The 22,231-nt window shown below is 46.5% G+C and overlaps 1 protein-coding gene across 1 annotated transcript; it reads right to left on the bottom strand.

Moving 5' to 3' along the window:
- Nucleotides 1–11,662: 11,662 nt before the first annotated feature.
- Nucleotides 11,663–21,876, bottom strand: LOC100079767 (perforin-1-like). The gene is made up of 2 exons (XM_029061420.1): nt 21,344–21,876; nt 11,663–12,931 (listed from the first exon to the last, which is right to left on the bottom strand). The coding sequence occupies exons 1-2, from the start codon at nt 21,874–21,876 to the stop codon at nt 11,797–11,799; spliced, it is 1,668 nt and encodes a 555-aa protein (XP_028917253.1). The 3' UTR covers nt 11,663–11,796.
- Nucleotides 21,877–22,231: the final 355 nt, after the last annotated feature.

The raw sequence follows: 22,231 nt of genomic DNA, 5'->3' as shown, positions 1-22,231 counted from the left end.
TCCCAAGCAGGGCTCACAGTCTTCATCCCATTTTACAGATGAGGGAACTGAGGCACAAAGAAGTTAAGTCACTTGCCCAGGGTCACATAGCTGAGAAGCGTTGGAGCCGGGATTAGAACCCATGACCTCTGACTCCCAAGTCCGGGCTCTTTCCACTGAGCCAGACTGAGCCCCAGGTGGAACATGGACTTTGTCCAACCTGACTAGCTTTTATCTATCCCAGCGCTTAGTACAGTGCCTGGCACAGAGTAGGCACTTAAAATACCATTAAAAATATAAGGAGGAAGGAGAGCTAGTGGAGAACCTTGAAGTCAGTGGTGAGGTGCTTTTGGGAAATGAGTGGCTCCAGGAGGAGCATGACAAGCTATGAATAATATTTCAGGAAATCTGACTGGAACAACAGAGAGTAGGATGGATTGCAGAGGGGAGAGCCTGGAGACAGGGAGAAAAGTGTTGCAGTCGTCTTGAGTCGTCGAGTCGTTTCCGACTCATAGCAACGCTACGGACACATCTCTCCCAGAACGCCCCACTCTCCATCTGCAATCGTTCTGGTAGTGTACCCATAGAGTTTTCTTGGTAAAAATATGGAAGTGGTTTACCATCACCTCCTTCCGTGCAGTCAAATTGTATCTCTGCCCTCGACTCTCTCCCATGCTGCTGCTGCCCAGCATGGGTGAGTTTTGACTTGTAGCAGATTGCCTTCCACTCTCTAGTCACTGGCCAAGCTAGGAATGGAATAAGTATGCCTCTGCTTGATTCTCCCTCCCGTAGCCTGGTAGAGTACTGGTAACTCTCCAGGTGTGACCTTGACAGGGGTGCAGTCATCTAGTTGGAAGATTACAAGAGCTTCAACTGGGTGGGGGTGTCAGTTTGGTGGGGAAAGGGTGATTCTAGAAATATAGTGGAGGAAAATCCAGCAGGAGTTAGACTCAGACTGTAATTTGAGAGGTGAAAAATAAAGAGGAGTCAAAGGTGACCCAAGACCAAAGTTGGTAAATTCCTACTGCCAAAAGGAATGTGTTTGGTGGGTCGGGGATCCCCTCAGATCATGTTTTTCCTCTTATGAATTTGGTGCCCAGATGGTTTATCTCTTCTTTTATAGGTACTCCCCTCTCATCTGGTGAACGAGCGACCAAGTGGGATTCAGATGCAATTGTAATTCAACAGCCCCTTCCTTGGTCCCAGAGAAGATAGAATCTTTTCTCTGCCACCAGAATTATCAGTTCTAAACTGTAAACTCATTGTGGGCAGGGAACGTGTCTACAGACTCTGTTATATTGTACTCTCCCAAGCGCTTAGTACAGTGCTCTGCATACAATGATTGATTCCGTTGGAGCTGAAACCAGGGGAGTAAGAGCCAGGCAACCACCCTGGAGAGAGAAGTAGTGTGGCTTAATGGACAGAGGATGGGTTCTAATCCCAGTTTTCAGTTGGGTTCTGCCACTTGTCTACTGTATGACCTTGGGCAATCACTTAACTTCTTTGTGCCTCAGATGCCTCATCTGTAAAATGGGGATTAAGACTGTGAGCCCCATGTGGGAGATGATGCGATGTGTTCAACCTGACTAGCTTGTATCTACACTAGGTCTTAGTACAGTGCCTGGAACATAGTAAGCACTTAACAAATGCCATTTTAAAAAAAATACAACTCAGAAGGGAACCAGGATGAACACCATCTAGTTCTAGCTATCTTTGGCTACATGTAAAGCCAGTAACGCCGATGGTGAGACTTGCCTCAGGTAAAAATAATAATAATTTTTATGGTACTTGTTAAGCACCCAGCACTGTTCTAAGTGCTGGGGTAGATACAAGTTAATCAGGTCGGACAAAATCCCTGTCCCACATGGGGCTCAGATATGTTATTCTGCCTCATTCTGATTTTCATCATTCTAAAAAGGCAGCATGGTCTAGTGGGAAAAGCATAGGACAGGCAATCAGGAGACCTGCGTTCTAGTCCCAGTTCTCTTCTTGGCCTGCTGTGAGACCTTGGCCAAGTGACTTAAGCTCTCTGCACCTCAGTTTCCTCATCTGTGAAATGGGTATAAGATACTTGCACTCCTTAAGTCAAAAAATGGTATTTACTGTTTATTATTGCAGAGCACTATACTAAGTGCTTGGGAGAGTAAATACAAGAGTTGTGACAGACGGGACAGAGATGGTATCTGATATGATTGTCTTGTGTCTAGCCCAGAATTTCGCACAGTGGTTGCAACAAGTACTGAGTACATTCTATAACGAACGAAGGCAATGCTTTGCAACATTCTTTTTTAAAATGGCCCCTCGGGCGGACCCCGGGCTCTGACGGGAGGAGGAAGCAGAATAGAGAGAGAAGTCATTTTCAAGAGCGCTGCTAACTTTAACGGAAATCCACCCCTTGCTTAAAAAGTTAGTCTCAAAATGACCTTCATACACTCTTGGGGAAGCACTCTTAGGGAAGCCTCTAGGAAGGGCATTTTCTGGGATCCCCATTCTTTTGCAGGAGGAGTATCCACCTACCTGAGACCACCTGTAGCGGCACTGATGAGCTGGAGTTAGAACACAGGAGAAGAAGAGCCACCGTGTTCCAAATCTGCAGTTCTGCAGCCTGGGGACGTCTCAGGGGTCCTGCCTTGGATCCTGGATAGTGGGCCAAACATGGCCCCCAACTCCTCGACCACGGAGGGAGTGGCTGAGACTACAATTTCCAGCAGCCCACAAAGACAGTTTTGGAGGGCGAATCACCATGGGGTCATTGCAGGGTCTTCCCAGATGTTAATCCCATTCCGTCTGGATGCAGATGCCGGAATCCTGTGGGTCAACTCAAATCAGGGGGCCAGGCTAGTTACCCGGTGAGGAAAACTGGGCAAATCCAGCTAATCCAGTCCTCCAAAGTCTCGGTACAACCCTCAGATTGGGTTATGTCCCTTTCAACTCAGACTCCAGTGATGCTAGTGCTGGGGGACCTGCCACCTGAGACTGGTCCTCTTGGGGTCAGATTGACCTTGTTTTTAAAAAAATAGTATTTGTGTCAAACACCGTTTTAAGCTCTAGAATAGATACAGGTTAATCAGGTTGGACACGGCCCCTGTCGACATGGGGATCACAATCTAAGTAGGAGGGACAACAGGTATTGAATCCCCATTTTGCAATTGAGGAAAGTGAGGCCCAGAGAAATTAAGGGATTTTCCCAAGGTCACACAGCAGGCAAGTGGCAGAGCCTTGTGGCTATTCAGCCTTTTGAAAACCTACTCACTCTGTAGCAAAGGAGAAATGCGCTAGTGGAAAAGGGGGTTCTAAGTCCTGCAGAGCCACCGGGGCTGGACTTCCCATTCACGGTCTGCTGTTGGTTTCCGTGCGCTCCTTGCTAAGACCTGGGTGTGAAGGAGCCGAGACCCATGCAACGTTTTGGAAAGAAGACTCCGTCGGTAGCAGTGTCAGGGTTCCTGGTTCAGACTGTAAAATAGCACCGGCTGAACGGGGCTTCGGGAGTCTGCGGGGTGAGATCTCTGGTCTAACAGTTGGGCTTCTCTGGGGAAATTTCTGGCCACTTTGCAAGGAGGATGTCTTTTCTGAGTGGATCCTAGCAGGCGTTCGGTGAGTTTGATCCACTTGTTGGGGGGGTGGCTTTCCAAGGTCCCTGAGGTGAGGGTTGGGCGGAAGGCTTTGAAGGACAGGAAAGAACTCAGCACTGTTATTAGAGGATGAAAGACACCAGGAAAATGACCCACCCACCAAATCCCAGTCCTGTAATTGGGACTAAATGATAAATATTCCTGCATTGTCCCTTGAAGGGCCAGTGGATAAAGAGCCTTCTTCTCTCCTCAAAACCAGGTCATCCTTAGCAGCTAGTGAAAGGAGAAAGAGACCATCCCTGTGGCTGGCAGGAACTGTTTCCCTCTTGCTTAGCCCTCCTGAATCTCCAGAACTGGTGAGACATAATTGCCTTCAAACTAAATAAGTTGACCAGCTTGGGAATGGACCTGGGGAAACTGAGGAGGGCTGCAGGAGTGCTCTGGTCATCCTTCTGCTACTTTTTCTTCATTTCCTCTGGCGATTAATCGATCCTGGGGCTTGTTAAAGCTCATCTCTGGCACTTTTAAGCTTGCTATGTTAGAGTCCTGGCAACTCGGCATCCGTTCATAGCCCTGGCACTACTTGCTCTCTTGGGCAGCCTTTGGTTCCATCTCTTTGTGGATGAATCCAAAATCATCTCTCCAGTCCAAACAATTCCTTACTTTACAATCCTGCACAAATTAAAATTTAAATCAAATTTAATGTGTCTAAAACTGAACTTGTCATCTTCCCTCCTAAACTTCCTAACTTTTCTCCACCTCTGACTTAGAACACCACCATCCTCCCCGACAATCTTGGGGTAAAGTCTTACCATTGACTTCCAGGCTATCCACCAGATTTCTCTGTCGTCCATATCAGCTTTCTTCTTCAGCTTCGTCCCAGCTCGCACTCTTTGCTCCTCTCAAGTTTGTCTTCTTATATGGACCCTATTTTCTATTCTCCCACATGTGACCCCTTGCTTGCTGAGGCTGGAACTTCCGCCCCATGAAATCTGCCAGACCACACGTCTTCCCAGCTTGAAAACTTTCTCAAAAGCCTACTTCCGCTGGTAAGCTTTCCCGAATATTTGCATCACCCCAATCGAATCAACCCCACAATCACCATTAGCATTATGCATTTTATCCCTAATCTCAGCCCAAATCTACATTTGTTTATTTTTAATTTTATTTTTCATTCAATTATTTAACTATTTCATAGTCATGCTGTTATATTTCTTGGCCTTTTCTTGGATTATACTACTGGCAGAAAAAAAAAATACATCCGTCTGTCCCTGCCATTAGGTTGTAAGCTAATGTGTGTTTGACTATTGTTCTACTCTCTCAAGCTTGTAATATGCTGCTGTGCCCTTAGTAGGGGTCTATTAATAGCACTGTTGATGATGATGATGATGATGATTCTATTGTCCTTAGTAATAATGATGATGATGCCATGGCACATTCAGCATCATTTCACATTTTAAATGTACGGAAGCAGGTGATGTACTGGAAAGAGCAGGGGCCTGGGAGTCAGGGGACCTGGGTTCTAATCCTGGCTCTACCGATTGCCTGCTGGGTGACCCTGGGCAAGTCATTTAACAGCTCTGAACCTCAGTTTCCTCATCTGTAAAATGGGGATTAAATACCTGTTCTCCCATCACCTTAGATTGGAAGCCCCATGTGGGGCAGGGACTGGGTCTGATCCAATCGTCTTGTATGAAGCCTTGTGCTTAACGCAGTGCTTGGCACTCCGTAAATGCTTAGTATATTGTTCTGCATACAAAGTGCTCAATGAATACCACTGATCGATCAATTGATAGTAAGCGCTTAGTATGGTTCTCTGTACACAGCAAGTGCTCAGTAAATACCATTGATTGACTATAATAATAATGATTATGGTATTTGTTAAGTGCTTACTATGTGCCAAGCACTGTTCTAAGCACTGAGCACTATTAGTAAGCAGTATTATTAGCCCCTGTTATTATTATATTTAATATTACATAATTGCTTGAGCTCTGGTCCTTCTTTCACAGCTAATTAAGCCAAGGTTTCAATGGTGTCCTTCCTGTTTTTCCTGACTCTTTAATCCACAATCCTCAAAGCAGACGGGAAGCATTTCAGTCGGGTCCCAGGGGATACTGTGTCCAATCTGATTAACTTGTATCTACCCTAGTGCTTAGAACAGTGCTTGGCACATAGAAAGTGTTTAACAAGTATCATAATAATAATAGCTATTATTATTATTTTCATACTGTGGGGTACGGTGAAAATGATGGGGGTAGGGAACAGGTGGATAGTCTTTTGGGACCCCATTTCCATCAGTCTCAAAACTCTCTGTAGGGTTAGATTCAGAAATAGAATTACCACAAACACCTCTGTGACTGAAGAAAAGAACTGGGGTAGTCAGTGATGGTGTTAATGAGCAAAATATTGAAGAGTGGGGAGTGGGGTGCAAGAGAGGGGAATGAGAGGAGAAATGAGGGAGAGAGAAGAAAGAGAGGAGGCAGAAAAAGAAATGGAGAAAGGAGAAAGAGGAAGGGGGAGGAGGAAGAGGAAAAGAGCAAGTGATGAAAGATCAAAAGGAGGAGGGGAAAAGATAGGTGGGATAAGGGGAAGAAAGAGAGGAAAAAAAGGAGAGTGAAGGGAAGAAAAGAGAGGATGGAGCAAAGGGGAGAAGAAAGAGATGGGGGAATAGGGAGAAGAGACGAGAAGAAGGGTGAGGGAGAGGACTAGAGAAAGAAGAGGAAATTCTTTCCCCCCAAGAGAGTGTAGCTCAAAATCCCTTACAGGTTTGAGGGGGGTTGCGATACATTTCATCAATCCATCAACTCATCAATGATATTTATTGAGCACTTATTGCACGCAGAGCACTTTACTAAGTGCTTGGGAGAGTATAATGCAATAAAGTTGGTTGATATGTTCCCTGGCCCCAAGGAGTCTAGACAAGCATTGATTCCTCCAGACAAAGAATGAGATGGAGAGGGAAAAGCTAGAAATGTTCAGGTCTAACCTGAACACTGAGGATGTTGTATTGTACACTCCCAGTGCTTAGTACAGTGCTCTGCACACAGTAAGTGCTCAATAAATAAGATCGAATGACTGAATAAATGGATGAAAAGGATGTCCAGGGGATGCAACCGTCACATTGTTCCACCAAGCTTCCAGTTGCCATGCTGACTTCCTTTCTTATAAGAAATCTTTCCCAGAGTAGGATTTCACAGCTTTCATAACAGGGAAGGGACTTTTACTTTATCTTATTCTGGCCTAGAACCTCAGGCTTAGAAGCCTGTGTGGGAACAGAGCCCAGATTTCTTGACACCAATCACTAGCCATTTCCCTCCAACTGGAAAGCTGGGCCAGTATCCTCCCATCCCAGACCAGCAGCCTTGAGAGAACCGGAGACACGGCCTGACGTCAATGGGAAAATGTGGACATTCTGGGCCCAGAGAGCCACCATCAAGCTAGGCTTCAGGCCAGCTTGTGAGACCGCAAATGATTTTTTTGACAAAAGATCAAGGCCCCATAACAGCTGCTATTTTTAAAAAAAGTATCAGGAGTTGGCAAATAGCCGTGATGTCATCCTAGGCGACAGGAGAGGAGTTAGGAGGAGACAGCCGCTTTGGACGGGGGCCCCTGTGGTGGGTGGGCGTGTGTGTTTAAAAATATTTTCTGTAGCTCTGTTTATTTCATGCAGTATGTGGGAGAGAAAGAAAAAGCATCCAGGATCAGAGTTGGGAAAATTAACCTTCCCCTGAGGGGCTGCCTTGGGGGCGGTGAACACCCCCTCAAGATGTGGCTATTTGAGGCTAAACCTCAGGCCTACTTGGCAGTAATTCTTCTGGGGAGTCTCCGACGCTGCTGCTGGGAGCCAGTGGAGGAAATGGATTAGAAGTGGGGTCGGGCAGGCCAGAGCTGGTTTGACTAATGCTGATGCCTACAGCAAGACTTTTCATCTTCCCGCTGTAATGATACTTTAGCTTTTAAAAGAGAGCCTTGTTTTCTTTTGAGAAGTTCAATGCTTTTGAAAGATAGGATCCTCTCCAGACCTCTTCTTAGCAGCCCTGAGAGGAAGGGATGAGCAATGTAGGTGTCTGTTCGATGAGAGTGAAGGGGATGATGGTCCCCATAAACTTTTGAGCCGGACTCCAGCCTCATTCACACCAGGTCTCTGATCTGACCTGATTTCCCAACTGGGGATGAAAAGACCCCACTTAGTAGTAGGTTTCCTCTTTGAAGCTAGTCCCCTCCTAGGAGAAGCAGCATGGCCTATTGGATAGAGCTTGGGCCTAGGAATCTGAAGAACCTGGGTTCTAATCCCGACTCCTCTATTTGTCTGCTGTGGGACCTTGGGCAAGGCACTTTACTTCTCTGTGTTTCAGTTATCTCATCTGTAAAATAGGGATTAAGACTGTGGGACGCAGGTGAGACATGGCCTGTATCCAACCTGATTACTTTGTATCTACCCCAGTGCTTAGAACAGTGTCTGACACATAGTATAAACTTAACGAATACCATCAAAAGTCAATTCCCCTTAAAATCCCTGCCTTCCACCTTTTGCCCCTGTTGCAAAATGAAAAGTTGACATCTCTGAATGATGGGGATAATTAGCTCCATTGTTATAATGTGGTATTTGTTAAGCACTTACTAAGTGCCAAGCACTGTTCTAAGCACTGGGATAGATACAAGGTAATCAGGTTGTCCCACGTGGCGCTCACAGTCTTAATCCCCATTTCACAGATGAGGGAACTGAAGCACAGAGAAATTAAATGACTTGCCCAAAGTCACACAGCTGACAAGTGGCAGAGCCAGGATTAGAATCCACGACCTCTGACTCCCAAGCCCAGGCTCTTTCCACCAAGTCACGCTGCTTCTCAAAATAAGGTACCAGAAGTAGGGTTCGAACCCATGTGGACACACACCCATTGAATCTTAAATCCAACGCTTGAACCACTCAGCTATTATTCTGGTGGGGAAACTGAGGCCCAGAGATTTTAAGAGACTTGCCCAGGGACACCCACCCCCCCAAAAAAAAAAATCAGAGGAAAAGGAAGGATAAGAATCTGGGTAACCTAATTCTGAGTTGTGCCTTCTGTCTCCCAAGTCATGGTGCTTTTCTCTGCCCAAGGCAGGGTTTCCGTTTAGTTTGTTGAATAATCCATTTGAAATTTAAGACTTCAAGGCTGAATAGAGAACCAGCCAAATTCAACTGGTTCTTTTTTACAGGCTCATCGGCTAGCCTCTCCTCCCTCATGTATTAGGTTCACCCTATTAGCTCCACATTTTTCTTTTCCTGAAGGCCGTGGACTCAGCAAAACGTCCTCTGGTCCTGAAGGCATTATTCCCTTGGTTGGAAATCCCTGTGAATGGAAACCAGCTGCTTTGGATTGACTGGATTTAAACTCCTAAGAAACTTGGAACAGAGCAGGGATCCTCGGCCACTATCTGCTCCTCTTCCTTCAGGCGGCCTGCTGGAAAGAGAGTTGCTGAGCTCTGCTGAAAGACTGTGGGACAGTCTCTCCTCCCCTAAACCATTCCCCGCCCAAGGGTACATCCTGCCACAGAATAATAATAATGTTGGTATTTGTAAAGCGCTTACTATGTGCCGAACACTGTTCTAAACGCTGGGGTAGATACAGGGTAATCAGGTCGTCCCACGTGAGGCTCGCAGGTATTCCCCATTTTACAGATGAGGTAACTGAGGCACAGAGAAGTTAAGTGACTTGCCCACAGTCACACAGCTGACAAGTGGCAGAGCTGGGATTCGAACTCATGACCTCTGATTCCCAAGCCCGTGCTCTTTCCACTGAGCCACGCTGCTTCAGAAGACCCAGGATGCTGGGCCAGTCACGACGAACCTCAGCACTCTGAGCTAGAGAAAAGAGGCCGAGCCTGGGTGTCAGAGGACCTGGGTTCTAACCACAGCTCTATCACCTCCTGGGTGACCTTGAGCAAGCCACTTAACTTCTGTGGACCTCAGTGACCTTATAGGAGAACTCCACGGAGCTGTATTTACAAGGGGCTTCTGGGAACTCCTCACCGCAAGCCGCTGGTTGCAGGAGCCCAGGAGTCCAGCCCTCATCCTCACCCCAATCCCATACCTGTTTCCTCATCTGTAAAATGGGGATTCGGTACCTGTTCTCCCTCCACCTTAGACTGGGAGCCCCTTGGGTGACAGACACTGCATCTAAACTAATTATCTTGCATCTAAGTGTATTACCTTCCACTTAGTACAGAACTTAACATAAAGTGAGCTCTTAAATGCCACAGTTACTATTGTGAGAATCAGCCTGGCCCAGAGGAAAGAGCATGGACCTGGGAGTCAGAGGACCTGGATTCTAATCCCAACTCTGCCACTTGTCTGCTGTGTGACCTTGTATCAAACAACCTCTCTATATCTCATTTTCCTCCTCTGTAAAATGGAGATTAAATCCTACTCCCTCCTACATAGACTGTGAACCCCATGTGGACGGGGACTATGTCCAACAGGATCATATCAACTCCAGTGCTTAGTAAAGTGCTCAGCACACAGCAAGCTCTTAACAAGTAGTATTATTATTATCATTATTATTACTGTTATTATCAGTACTGGGTCACTGAAAGCTGGTCCTGCTTCATTTTGAAATGGGCTGGTTTACTGGATTTAGAGGCCTCTGTAACTGAAAGCTACCGGTATCCACTGAGCCTTCTCAGTCTATAGGTTTCACAGCAATTTTCCAAATCACATCCAGTTCAGAGTCACATCATCATCAACAAAAGCATTTATTCTGTGCTCGCCTCCATGTAATGTTACAAGTGCTGTGCAAAGCAGTCATTTAAGCAGTCAATTCAGAACAAGTGAAGAGAGACACAGAGAAAATGAAGTGTGTTCAGAGTTGATTACATGGATTAGTGAGTCAGTCAGTTGTATTTATTGAGTGCTTACTGTGTGCAGAGCACTGTACTAAATGCTTGGGAAAGGACAATATAATGATACAGCAGACAAATTCCCTGCCCACGATAAGTTTATAGTTTAGAGGAGAGATGAGGTGGCTGATGAAAGCTTGCAAAATTAAGCCACTAGGAAATTTATTTTGTTCATTCATTTATCCATTCATTCAACAGCCCTCGCTGTGAGAAGAACTCTGGAGAAGAGACAATATGGATGGGGAAGAGAGGTTTTGGGGTTGAAAAGGAAATACAGTGCAGGGATAACACTGTAGGTTTTTGTTGGGGAAAGATTGGGGGTATAATTAAAAAAAAAATTTAATTAAAAAAAGTTTGTTTTAGATTATCTTTCCACGATTCACATGCAACATCTGTCTGGCAAACGTTTCTTCAGGACTAGTACTTCTTTTGGACTTTAGCAAATGACGTAATAACGGTCAGATGCTAGACATCATAGCAACCTGCTGGAGAAAATATATCTATTATTTATGGTTCACTTAAAATGCCTAGGCCTCCAAATAGCTCCTTCCAAAATACAAGACCAAGCATACTGATGACCTTGGAGGCATCAGCGATTCATCTCATCAATGCGGTAAATCAGTAATATCTGAACCTGGAATAGGATAGACTCAAACCAATAAATTCATTTTGGCAGCAGGATTACCAAGGAAAATGTAACGAAAGTTCTAAAAAACTACATTTTGGACATATATGATCTGGGTGAATCTCATTGTAAAAAATGATTTGGGTGAATCCCAATGTAAAAAATGATTTGGGAGTGGAAGTGGGTTTAAATGAGATATAACACCTCAAATCCGTACTCTAAGGCTACCATATCAAAAGATCACTGCCACTGAAGAGACATTAGAGAGGAAAACTGACATAACTTCAGTATGCCAGATTTGGGTTAGATTCTCAGCAGGGAGGATTGCTAATCATAAACCTGGGCGACTGGTAGAAACTGAGATTCTCCTTCCCTGGGAAAAATAAGTGACTTGGTTAGTTTAGCTGTGTCCAACCTGGAGGCAGACATGGGCCTGGATGACCTCCCCCAAGGGGTCATCGAGTCCACGATTCAACATCCCCCCTCTAGACTATCAGCCCGTTGTGGGTAGGGAATGCGTCTACCAGCCCTGTTATAATGTACTCTCCCAAGTGCTAAGTGAAGTGCTCTGTACACACAAATACCATTGATTGATTGAATGATTGACTTGATTGATTGAATGATTGACTGACTGGTTGACATTAATGGCCTGAGTTGCTCTGCTTAGAAGAGAAAGTAGCGAGGCGAAGGGCTTGGGTTTCCCACAGCACTAGCCCCTGGAAACTCCAGCGTTCCCACCACTCAATGGGCCGTTGGACTTGGTAGACCCAGTTGGTCCTTCACAGCTTGGTCCCACAGAGGGGCATACTCTAGGCACTTCTGTCCCTTCAGGTGGGCCGCACAGGTGGCCTTATACGTGAACTCCAGAGAGCCCTGCTTACAGAGGCAAATTATCTTCTGGGAATCCCCTGCCACGAGCTCCTGATCGCAGGAGCCCAAGAGGTCATCATTCCAACCCTCGTCCTCGTCCCACACCTGCACCCTCAGGGGTCCCGCCCTGGGCAGCTGGATCATACCAAAATCTATCCACTGCCCCCACACTGGGTTGTTGTTGTTCCACACCGTGGGAGTCTTCCGCTCCTGCCCCCCGAGGGACACCTTGACATAAGCATCTGTGGCCGTGGTTTTGTCTCCCCACAGATTTTTGGCCCTGTTGATGGTCACCTCCATCCTGGCCAGACCCCGATCCTGAGGGCAGCAGTTCTCGTCTATGCCTCCTATTTTCTGGCATACGCAGCGGCAGGGGTCACGGGAACTCTTCACCTTCCCGGGAGGGCACGGCTCGGTGCAGTTTTGCCACCGGGCCCTCTCGTTGATATACTCGCTCACGGCCTGCCTCAGTTCTTCCCTGCGGGGGTCCTGGGGCTTCAGCAGGAAGTGGAGAGGGGACAGGGAGTAGTCCACCAGCCCGGGGGATGCTGGGAGTGTGGCAATCCAGGCGGAGAAGTGCTCTGGCCCCTGGGGGCCCCCAAATATCAGGTCAGCCGTCTTCTCATGATGCCCTCCCACCACCTCCACGTGTCGCTCGTTGTACGTGTCGTGGAAGGACCCTTGGATCCCATGCTTTTCCCCCTGCTCCTCACACTTCTTTTTGGCCGTGGTTGGCCCGTGGTTGAGTACATTCACATTCGCTTCCACCTCCAGACAGTTGGCCACCTCGTCGGCCGTGACCCCGTCCAGAACCAGCTTGCAGGTGCGCAGGGCGGTCATGTCGCTGGTCCGACCCCCCAGCTTCAGAGACGTGATGAAGTGAGTGCCGTATTCAGAGACCAGACGGAAGTAGTTGGATTGAGTGGAGGAGTTGAACTTGAGGGGAAGGGCCTGGATAGCTCGGTTGAAATGGGTTTTCAGTGGGGGGTCACGAACAAGGTGAAACCTGGGAGGGGAGAGAAGAGTCAGTCCAGATTCAATTGAAATCATCAGTGATATTTATTGAATACTTGTCGTGCACAAAACACTGTGCTAAGCACTTGGGAGAGTACAGTAGAATTGTTACACACGGTCCCTGCACTCAAGGAGCTTTCAATCTAGTGGGGGAGGCAGGCACTAAAATAAATTACAGATAGGGAGAAGCAAGAGAGTTGAAAGATGCGAGCTTAAGTTCAGTGGAGTGGGGGATGGATACTGTCCTCTCCTGGTTCTCCTCCTATCTCTCTGACCACTCATTCTCAGTCTCCTTCGCGGGCGTCTCCTCTGCCTTCCATCTCCTAACTGTGGGGGGCCCTCAAGGTTCAGTTCTGGGCCCCCTTCTTCTACATCTGCACCCACTCCCTCATTCACTCACACAGCTTCAACTATCACCTCTATGCTGATGACACCCAAATCTACATCTTCAGCCCTGATCTCTCTCCCTCTCTGCCGTCTCACATTTCCTCCTGCCTTCAAGACATCTCTACTTGGATGTCCTCCCATCACCTCAAATTTCATATGGCTAAAACTGAACTTCTTATATTCCCACCCAAACCCTGTCCTCCCACTCACTTTCCCGTCACTGTTGACAGTACCACCATTCTTCTTGTCTCACAAGTCCATAACCTTGGCATTATCCTTGACTCCTCTCTCTCGTTCAACCCACATATTCAAGTCATCCTGTCAGTTCTATCTTCACAGCATCGCCAAAATCCACCCCTTCCTCTCTGTCCAAATGCTACCATATTAATGCAAGCACTTATCCTCTCCCACCTTGATTATTGTGTCAGCTTCCTTGCTGACCTTCCGGCCTCCTGTCTCTCCCCACTCCAGTCCATACTCCATTCTGCTGCCTAAATCATTTTCCTTCGGAAGCATTCAGACCATGTTTCCCCCCTCCTCAAGAAACTGCAGTGATTGCCCATCCACCCCCGCATCAACCCAAAACTCCTCACCGTTGGCTTTAAAGCACTCAATCACCTTACCCCCTCCTACATCACCTCATTACTTCTCCTACTACAACCCAGACCCCACACTTCGTTCCTCTAAAGTTAAACTTCTCGCTGCACCCCTATCTTATCTATCTCACCGCTGACCGCTCACCCACACCCTACCTCTGGCCTGGAACACCCTCCCTTCTCCTATCAGACAGATAATTGCTCTTCTCCACTTCAAAACCTTATTGAAGGCACATCTCCTCCAAGAAGCCTTCTCTGACTAAGTCCTCCTCTTCTCCCACTCCCTTCCGTGCCGCTCTTACTTACTCCTTCATTCATTCTCCCTCCCGTCCTCACAGCGCATATGTATATAGCTGTAATTTATTTACTCAACCATCTATTTATTTATATTAATGTTTGTCTCCCCCTCTAGACTGTGAGTTCACTGTAGGCAGGAATGTGTCTGTTTGTTGTTATATTGTACTCTCCCAAGTGCTTAATACAGAACTTTGAGCACAATAAGTACTCGATAAATACAATTGAAAGAATGAATGAATGAATGAATATCCTAGTATTTAGGTGATGTTGAAGAGCTAAAAGAGCAGTTGAGGGGGATATGGGCAGGGTGGTGAGGGTGATGAAGGCCTCCTGGAAGAGATAAGAAACCACATCTCAGTTGCTTCAGTTTCCTCATCTGTTAAATGGGGAGTCACTACTAGTTCTCTTTCCCACTTAGACCTAGAGCCCTGTGCAGGACAGGGACTGTGTCCAGTCGAATTATCCTATATTCATTCATTCAATAGTATTTATTGAGCGCTGACTATGTGCAGAGCGTGGTACTAAGTGCTTGGAATGTACAATTGGGCAACAGATAGAGACAATCCCTGCCCACTGATGGGTTTACAGTCTATCCTATATCTACTCCAGTGCTTAGCACAGTGCTGGGCACATAGTAAATGCTTAACAAACACTACTATTGGTATTCTGAAGGGCTTTGTGTTTCCCTATGAAAAGTGATCTGGTCTTACTTCCACCCCCAATTCAGCTCGTTGTGGGCAGAGAATGTGCCTGCCAACTCTATTGTATTGTACTCTCCCAGGCACTTAGTACAGTGTTCTGCACATAGTAGGCACTCAATAAATACTACTGATGATGGTGATGATGATGATGATGCTCATGCCCTCCTTGTCAACTCTAAACCACTGCCTCATTGGGGCAGGTCTTCTGAATGCTGTGTTGGAAATTACAATGACAGGGGTTGCTTCCTTTCCCCAAATGTTGAAAATGAAGGTGTTTCAGGAGCCTATAATGCTATGTGCCATCTCATGGTATAAGGGGACCCTGCCCTATGCCAGGGTTGGTTCTCCAAGAATGGCTCTGTGTTGGCCCAGGTAGGGAGAGGCTGAAAATGGTGCTAGGGGAAGGCTGAGTATGGTGCCAGGATTCCCTGGCACCAGGAGGTGAATCTCGAGTCCCGGAGGGCCCTCCTGAAATTCATGATGAAAGAAAAAAACCTGGAAGGAAAATTGGGATCCATACAAAGCTGGAGCTCTTGATTCATTCAATCATATTTATTGAGTGGTTACTGTGTGCAGAGCGCTGTACTAAGCATTTGGGGGAGTACAGTGTAACAATAGACAGGCATGTTTCCCTGCTCAAAGTGTGGATCCTGAGCTACAGTTAGGTGCCAGGAACTGTCGGGTTCTACTGGGTTCCATGTGTGTCAGGGGTGGGAGGGGACATGGGAGCATGGCATGCAGGTGGAAGCTAAAAACAAAAAATTAGTTTGGCACAGAGTATGTCTATATCTTCTAGACTGTGAGCTCACTGTGGGCAGGGAATGTCTGTTGTTGAATTGTGCTCTCCCAAGCGCTCAGTACAGTGCTTTGCACATCGTAAGTGCTCAATAAATACGATTGATTCATTGATTGATCAGCTCCCGTAACCTTGGCATTATTATCCTTGACTCATCTCTCTCATTCAACCCACATATTCAGTCTGGCACCAAATCCTGTCAGTTCTACCTTCATAACATCACTAAAATCTGCCCTTTCCTCTCCATCCAAACAGCTACCCCACTGATCGAAGAACTTATCCTATCCAACCTTGACTATTGCATCTGCCTCCTTGCTGACCACACTGCCTTCTTTCTCTCCCTACTCTGCTCCTTACTTCACTCTGCTGCCCAGATCATTTTTCTGAAAGAATGTTCAGTCTGTGTTTCCCGCTCCTCAAGAACATCCAGTGGCTGCCCATCCACCTCTGCATCAAACAGAAATTCTTCAACATCGGCTTTAAAACACTCAATCGCTTTGCTGCCACTTATGTTACCCTGCTGCTTTCCTACTACTGCCCAGTCCGTACACTTTGCTCCTCCAGAGCCAGCTTGTTCACTATACCTCAATCTCGTCTATCTCATCACTAACTTTTTGCCCATGTCCTCTCTTGGACCTGGAACTCCTTCTCCATCCATATATGACTGTCACTCTTCCCACCTTCAAAGCCTTATTAAAATTACATCTCCTCTAAGAGGCCTTCCCCAGTTAAACCCTCATTTCCCCTACTCCCTGTCAATTATTCAATCAATTGTATTTACTGAGTACTTACTGTGTGCAGAGCACTGTACCACATGCTTGAGAGAGTACAACGCAAACATGTAACAGACACATTCCATGCCCACAATGAGCTTTCAGACTAGAGGGGGACACAGACTTAAATATAACTAAATAAATTGCACATATGTACCTAAGTGCTATGGGGCTGGGGAAGGGCGGAAGTGAATAAAGGAAGCAAGTCAATGGGACACAGAAGGGAGTGGGAAAAGAGGAAATGAGGGCTTAGTCATGGAAGGACTCTTGAAAGAGATGTACCTTCAATAAGGCTTTGAATGTGGGGAGAATAATTGTCTGTTGGATACGAAAAGGGAGGACGTTCCAGGCTAGAAGCATGCCGTGGGTGAGAGGTCAGCGGTGAGATAGATGAGTTCAAGGTACAGTGTGTGGGCTGGCTTGTAGTAGGAGAGTAGCGAGGTGAGGTAGGAGGGGGGAATGTAATTGAGTGCTTTTAAAAGCGACAGTAAGCAGTTTCTGTTTGATGAGGAGGAGGGTGGGCAACCACTGGAGGTACTTGAGGAGTAGGGAAACATGGTCTGAACATTTTTGTAGAAAAACAATCCGGGCAGCAGAGTGAAATATGGACTGACATGGGGAGAGACAGGAGGCAGAGAGATCAGCAAGGAGGCTGATAACGGTCACCAAGGCGGGATAGGATAAATGCTTGGATTAACAATTTGGATGGAAAGGAAAGGGCAGATTTTAGTGATGACGGGAACTGACAAAATTTAGTGCTGGATTGAATATGTGGGTTGAATGAGAGAAGGGAGTCAAGGATAACGCATTTGTTATGGGCTTGGGAGGCAAGTAAGATGGTGGTGCTGTCTATAGTGATGGGAAAGTCAGGGGTAGAACAGGGATTGGGTGGGAAGATATGGAGTTTGTTTGTTTGGTCATGGGTTCATATCCCAGCTCTGCCAGCTGTGTGACTGTGAGCGAGTCACTTAACTTCTCTGTGCCTCAGTTACCTCATCTGTAAAATGGAGATTAAGACTGTGAGCCTCATGTGGGACAACCTGATTACCCTGTATCTACCCCAGCGCTTAGAACAGTGCTCTGCACATAGCGTTTAACAAATACCAACGTTATTATTATTATTATTTTGGACATATTAAGTTTGAGGTGACAGCAGTGAACAGTATTGTGATATAGGTAAACTGCCTTCAGCAAAGTAGTAATATCATTAGCATTTACTGAGCACCCACTTGGTGTACTAATCTCTTTGGAAGTCCAGAATAATGAAGTAATACTGTCTGTCTAAAATCAATCAGTGGTATTTATTTAGAGAAGCGGCATGCCTAGTGGATAGTGCACAAGTCTGGGAGCCAGGGGGACCTGGCTTCTAATCCCCGTTCTGCCACTTGTCTGCTTTATGACCTTGGGCGAGTACCTTAACTTCTCTGTGCCTCAGCTACCTCTTCGATCAATTAATGGCATTGATAGATTGCTTGCAATGGGCAGAACACAGCATCAAGTGCTTGGGACAGTACAATACAACGGAATTAGCAGACCATTTCCCCCCATAATAAGCTTACAGTCTTCATCTGTAAAAATGAGGCTTGGATGTGAGCCCCAAGTGGGACATGGACTATGTCCAACCTGATTAGCTTGTACCTACCCCAGTGCTTAGTACATATAGTAAGCACTTAACAAATAACAAGTAAAAAAAAAATATATTGAATGCTTACCTTGTTCAGAGCACTGTACTAAGTGCTCGGGAGAGTACAAGATAACATTTGGTAGACACTTTCCCTGCCCGCAACAAGTAACTTGATTAGCTCGTATCTACCCCAGTGTTCAAAACAGTGCCTGACACATAATAAGTGCTTAACAAGTACCGTTATTACAAAAAAAGAGCTTACAGTGTAGAGGGAGTAAGGCATGCTTACTCTAACAGGGGAGACCAACGTAGAAATATTTACAACTAGAGGATTCAAAATATGTAAATTGAGATGCATCCGTAAGTGCTAAGGAGGATGTAAATCAGCAAAGACAGAAGAAACATTGAAAAGACACACTGAAGCAAAACCACAGACAATGTGGCCTAGCCATAGACACTGAGGAGACAGCGGGAAAAGGCAATCCTGCCAGCTGGACTGCAATTTGAAATGGATTAACCCTTTTTAAAGCAAAGGTTTCAAGAAGATGCAGGAACAATACAGATGAGCAGTGTGGCCTAATGGACAGTGCACGGGCCTGAGAGTCAGAAGGATCTGGGTTCTATCCCCGGCTCTGCCACTTGTCTGCTGTGTGACCTCGGGCAAGTCACTTAACTTCTCTAGGCTTCAGTTACCTCACCTTTAAAATGGGGATTGCTAGTGAGCCCCATGTGGGATATGGACTGTATCCAACCTAATTAGCTTGTACAACCCTGGTGCTTAGAGCAGTGCTTGGCACAGAGTAAGCGCTTAACAAATACTATAAAAAAATAGTGTCAGGCACTAAACATAGCAAATGCAGATAATCAATCAATGGGATTTATTGAGCACTTACTGTATGCAAAGGACCATTTGAAGATGCATACAGTAAAGTATGGACCATTGCACATAATCTGGTCTCTAGGCTGGTTGATGTCACTATTCTTGGTGAGATTTTTATCCACATGCGTGGAAATGGGTGAGAAGACCGATGTCCAACTGACCGTCTCTTTAAAGCCCCTCTGCCAATACCCATCTGGACTTCCTTGTTATGAAGCGGGATAGAGAAGCAGCAAGGTGTAGTGGATAGAGTACGGGCCTGGGAGTCAAAAGGTTATGGGTTCTAGCCCCGGCTCTGCCACTTATCTGTTGTGTGACCTTGGGCAAGTCGCTTCACTTTACCTCATCTGTAAAATGGGGTTTGAAATTGTGCTCCTCACATGGGACCGGGACTTCGTATATAGAGAAGCAGCGTGGCTCAGTGGAAAGAGCACGGGCTTTGGAGTCAGAGGTCATGAGTTCGAATCCCAGCTCTGCCACTTGTCAGCTGTGTGACTGTGGGCAAGTCACTTAACTTCTCTGTGCCTCAGTTACCTCATCTGTAAAATGGGGATTAAGACTGTGAGCCTCACGTGGGACATCCTGATTCCCCTGTGTCTACCCCAGAGCTTAGAACAGTGCTCGGCACATAGTAAGCGCTTAACAAATACCAACTTCGTACAATCCTATTTGCTTGTATACCCCCCAGCACTTACTACAGTGCCTGGCACGAAGTAAGCATTTAACAAATACCACTATTATTATTATAATCATTATTACTACTCTGGGAATCAGGAGAGCTGCATTCTGGTCTCAGCTCCATCAATCAATCAATCAATCGATCCATCGTATTTATTGAGCACTTACTGTGTGCAGGGCACTGTACTAAGTGCTTGGGTGAGCTCAATATAACAATGTAGCAGACACGTTCCCTGACCACAGTGAGCTTGTGGTCTGGAGGGGGAGATAGACATTAAAAGGAAGAAATAAATCATGGATACTTGCATAAGCGTTGTGGGTCTGGGTAGTGGTGGTGAATTAAAGTATCAAGTTAGGGCAACACAGAAGGGAGTGGGAGAAGAGAAAATGAGGGCATAGTCAGGACGAGCCTCTTGGAGGAGATGTGCTTTCAATAAGGCTTTTAGGGTGGGTAGAGTGATTGTTGGATATGAAGAGGAAGGACGTTCCAGGCCAGAGGCAGGACATGGCGAGAGGTCAGCAGCAAGATAAATGAGATTGAGGTACAATGAGTAGGTTGACATGAGAGAAGCAAAGTGTGCAGGCTGGGTTATAGTAGGAGAGTAGCGAGGTGAGGTAGGAGATGGCAAGGTGATTGAGTGCTTTAAAGCCGACGGTGAGGAGTTTCTGTTTGATGTGGAGTTGGATGGGCAACCACTGGAGGTTTTTGAGGAGTGGGGAAACATGGCCTGAAAGTTTTTTTAGAAAAATGATCCCGGGAGCAGAATGAGGTATGGACTGGAGTGGGGAGAGGCAGGAGGCAGGGAGGTCAGCAAGGAGGCTGCTACATTAAGCAAGACGGTATAGGATAAGTGATTGGATGAATGTGGTAACAGTTTGGATGGAGAGGGAAGGGTGGATTTTTGTGATGTTGTGAAGGTCAAATAGACTAGATTTAGTGATGGATTGAATATGTGGGATGAATGAGAGAGAGGCATCAAGGACAATGCCAAGGTTACAGGCTTTTGAGACAGAAAGGCCTGGTAGTGCTGTTTACAGTGACGGGAAAGGTAGAAGACAGCAAAGTGATTGAGTCTTTAAAGTCTGCGGTAAGGAGTTTCTGCTTGATGCAGAGTTGGATGGGCAACCACTGGAGGTTTTTGAGGAGTAGGGAAACAAGCCCAGAAGGTTTTTGTAGATAAATGATCCAGGCAGCAGAGTGAAGTATGGACTGAAGTGGCGAGAGACAGGATGCTGGGAGGTCAGCAACGAAGCTGATATGGTAATCAAGGTGGGATAGGATAAATGCTTGGATTAATGAAGTAGCAGTTTGGACGGGGTCTGTCACACTGGCTTGTTGTAGGACACTGGGCTAGTCATCATCGTTCTCATCATCAATGGTATTCACTGAGAGCTCACTATGTGCAGAGCGCTCTACTAGGAACAGAGTTGTTTCCTCTCCTTAACTTCTCTAATGCCTCAGTTTCCTTATCTGCTAAATGGGGGTAATAAACCCTACCTCACAGGTATCCTGGAGGGTAGCATGAGATCCTTAAAATGAAAGCACTTGGGAAAAAATGACAATGCAAAATCAATTATTATTATTGCTATTATTGATAATAATCGTTATTATTCTTGTTACTATTGCTATAATACTGGCTGTTCCCCACCCCAGAGCCAGCGGCAGATCCCTCACCTGTAGAAGTGACACTCCACCTCATCGCTGGTGAAGATATACTCATCCTCCTGCAGTTTCCCTGTAGCAAAATTGACTGCTTGGGAGTGGGATGCGGCTAACGACACCTGGAAGTTGATTCCTGGTTTGGGGGCCACTTCCAGCCCCACCTTCCAGTCATTTTGGATGCTCTTGGATACTGAGTGGGCCACCTCTATGGTCGAGTGAGACATTGTCTTGACTACTGCCCTGTGACACTCGGACGTTTCAGCGCGCCAGTCCATGATGGCCAAAGGGAGACGCTGCCGTTCCCCACCCAGATGGTCATTGTGGCAGAGTATGCAGGTTCCGTTCTTCCGGAGGTATTTAGTTAGATCCACGGGAAAGAAGCCAGTGCGCTGGAGGGTGGTGACATCCACGCCTTCTCCTGCCAGCTGGTATCCTGGAATGAACTTTTGGTTGTCCTTACACTCTTCCGAGGTGGCAGGGCGGCAGGGGGCAGGGACGGGTGAGGGCAGGAGGAGAAGGAGAAAGAGAAATAGGCCGGAAGCCATGGCTATGGGAGAGAAAGAAGATTTAGGTCAGCTCGTTCCTCCACTGACAGCCCCACCGTCAAGTAGCATTAAGTGAATCCTGGCCAGCTGCTCGGTGGGCTAAGACTTGGCATGGCCCCTAGGTTCTTGGAAGTTACAATCCAAAGGGTTCAGGGAAATACGTGGAGTGTTGGAGAAGCTACAGGGTGTTAGAACTAGCATGTTTATAGCCAATTTACCTTGCTCCCTCCAGGGGTTGCCAGAGAGGACTGTGGGTACCGGCCACCAGGGCTGGGCATGATGGTTGGGCGGTGACTGGGGGAACGACAAGCTACCTTGGTACAGAGAAAATCCAGGGCTGGGGGGTTGGATTATA

This window comes from Ornithorhynchus anatinus, chromosome 3 (genome assembly GCF_004115215.2).
Source record: "Ornithorhynchus anatinus isolate Pmale09 chromosome 3, mOrnAna1.pri.v4, whole genome shotgun sequence".
NCBI classification, from domain to species: domain Eukaryota; kingdom Metazoa; phylum Chordata; class Mammalia; order Monotremata; family Ornithorhynchidae; genus Ornithorhynchus; species Ornithorhynchus anatinus.
Note: the sequence above shows the minus strand (reverse complement) of the source record. Positions and strands in the feature narration are given on the sequence as shown.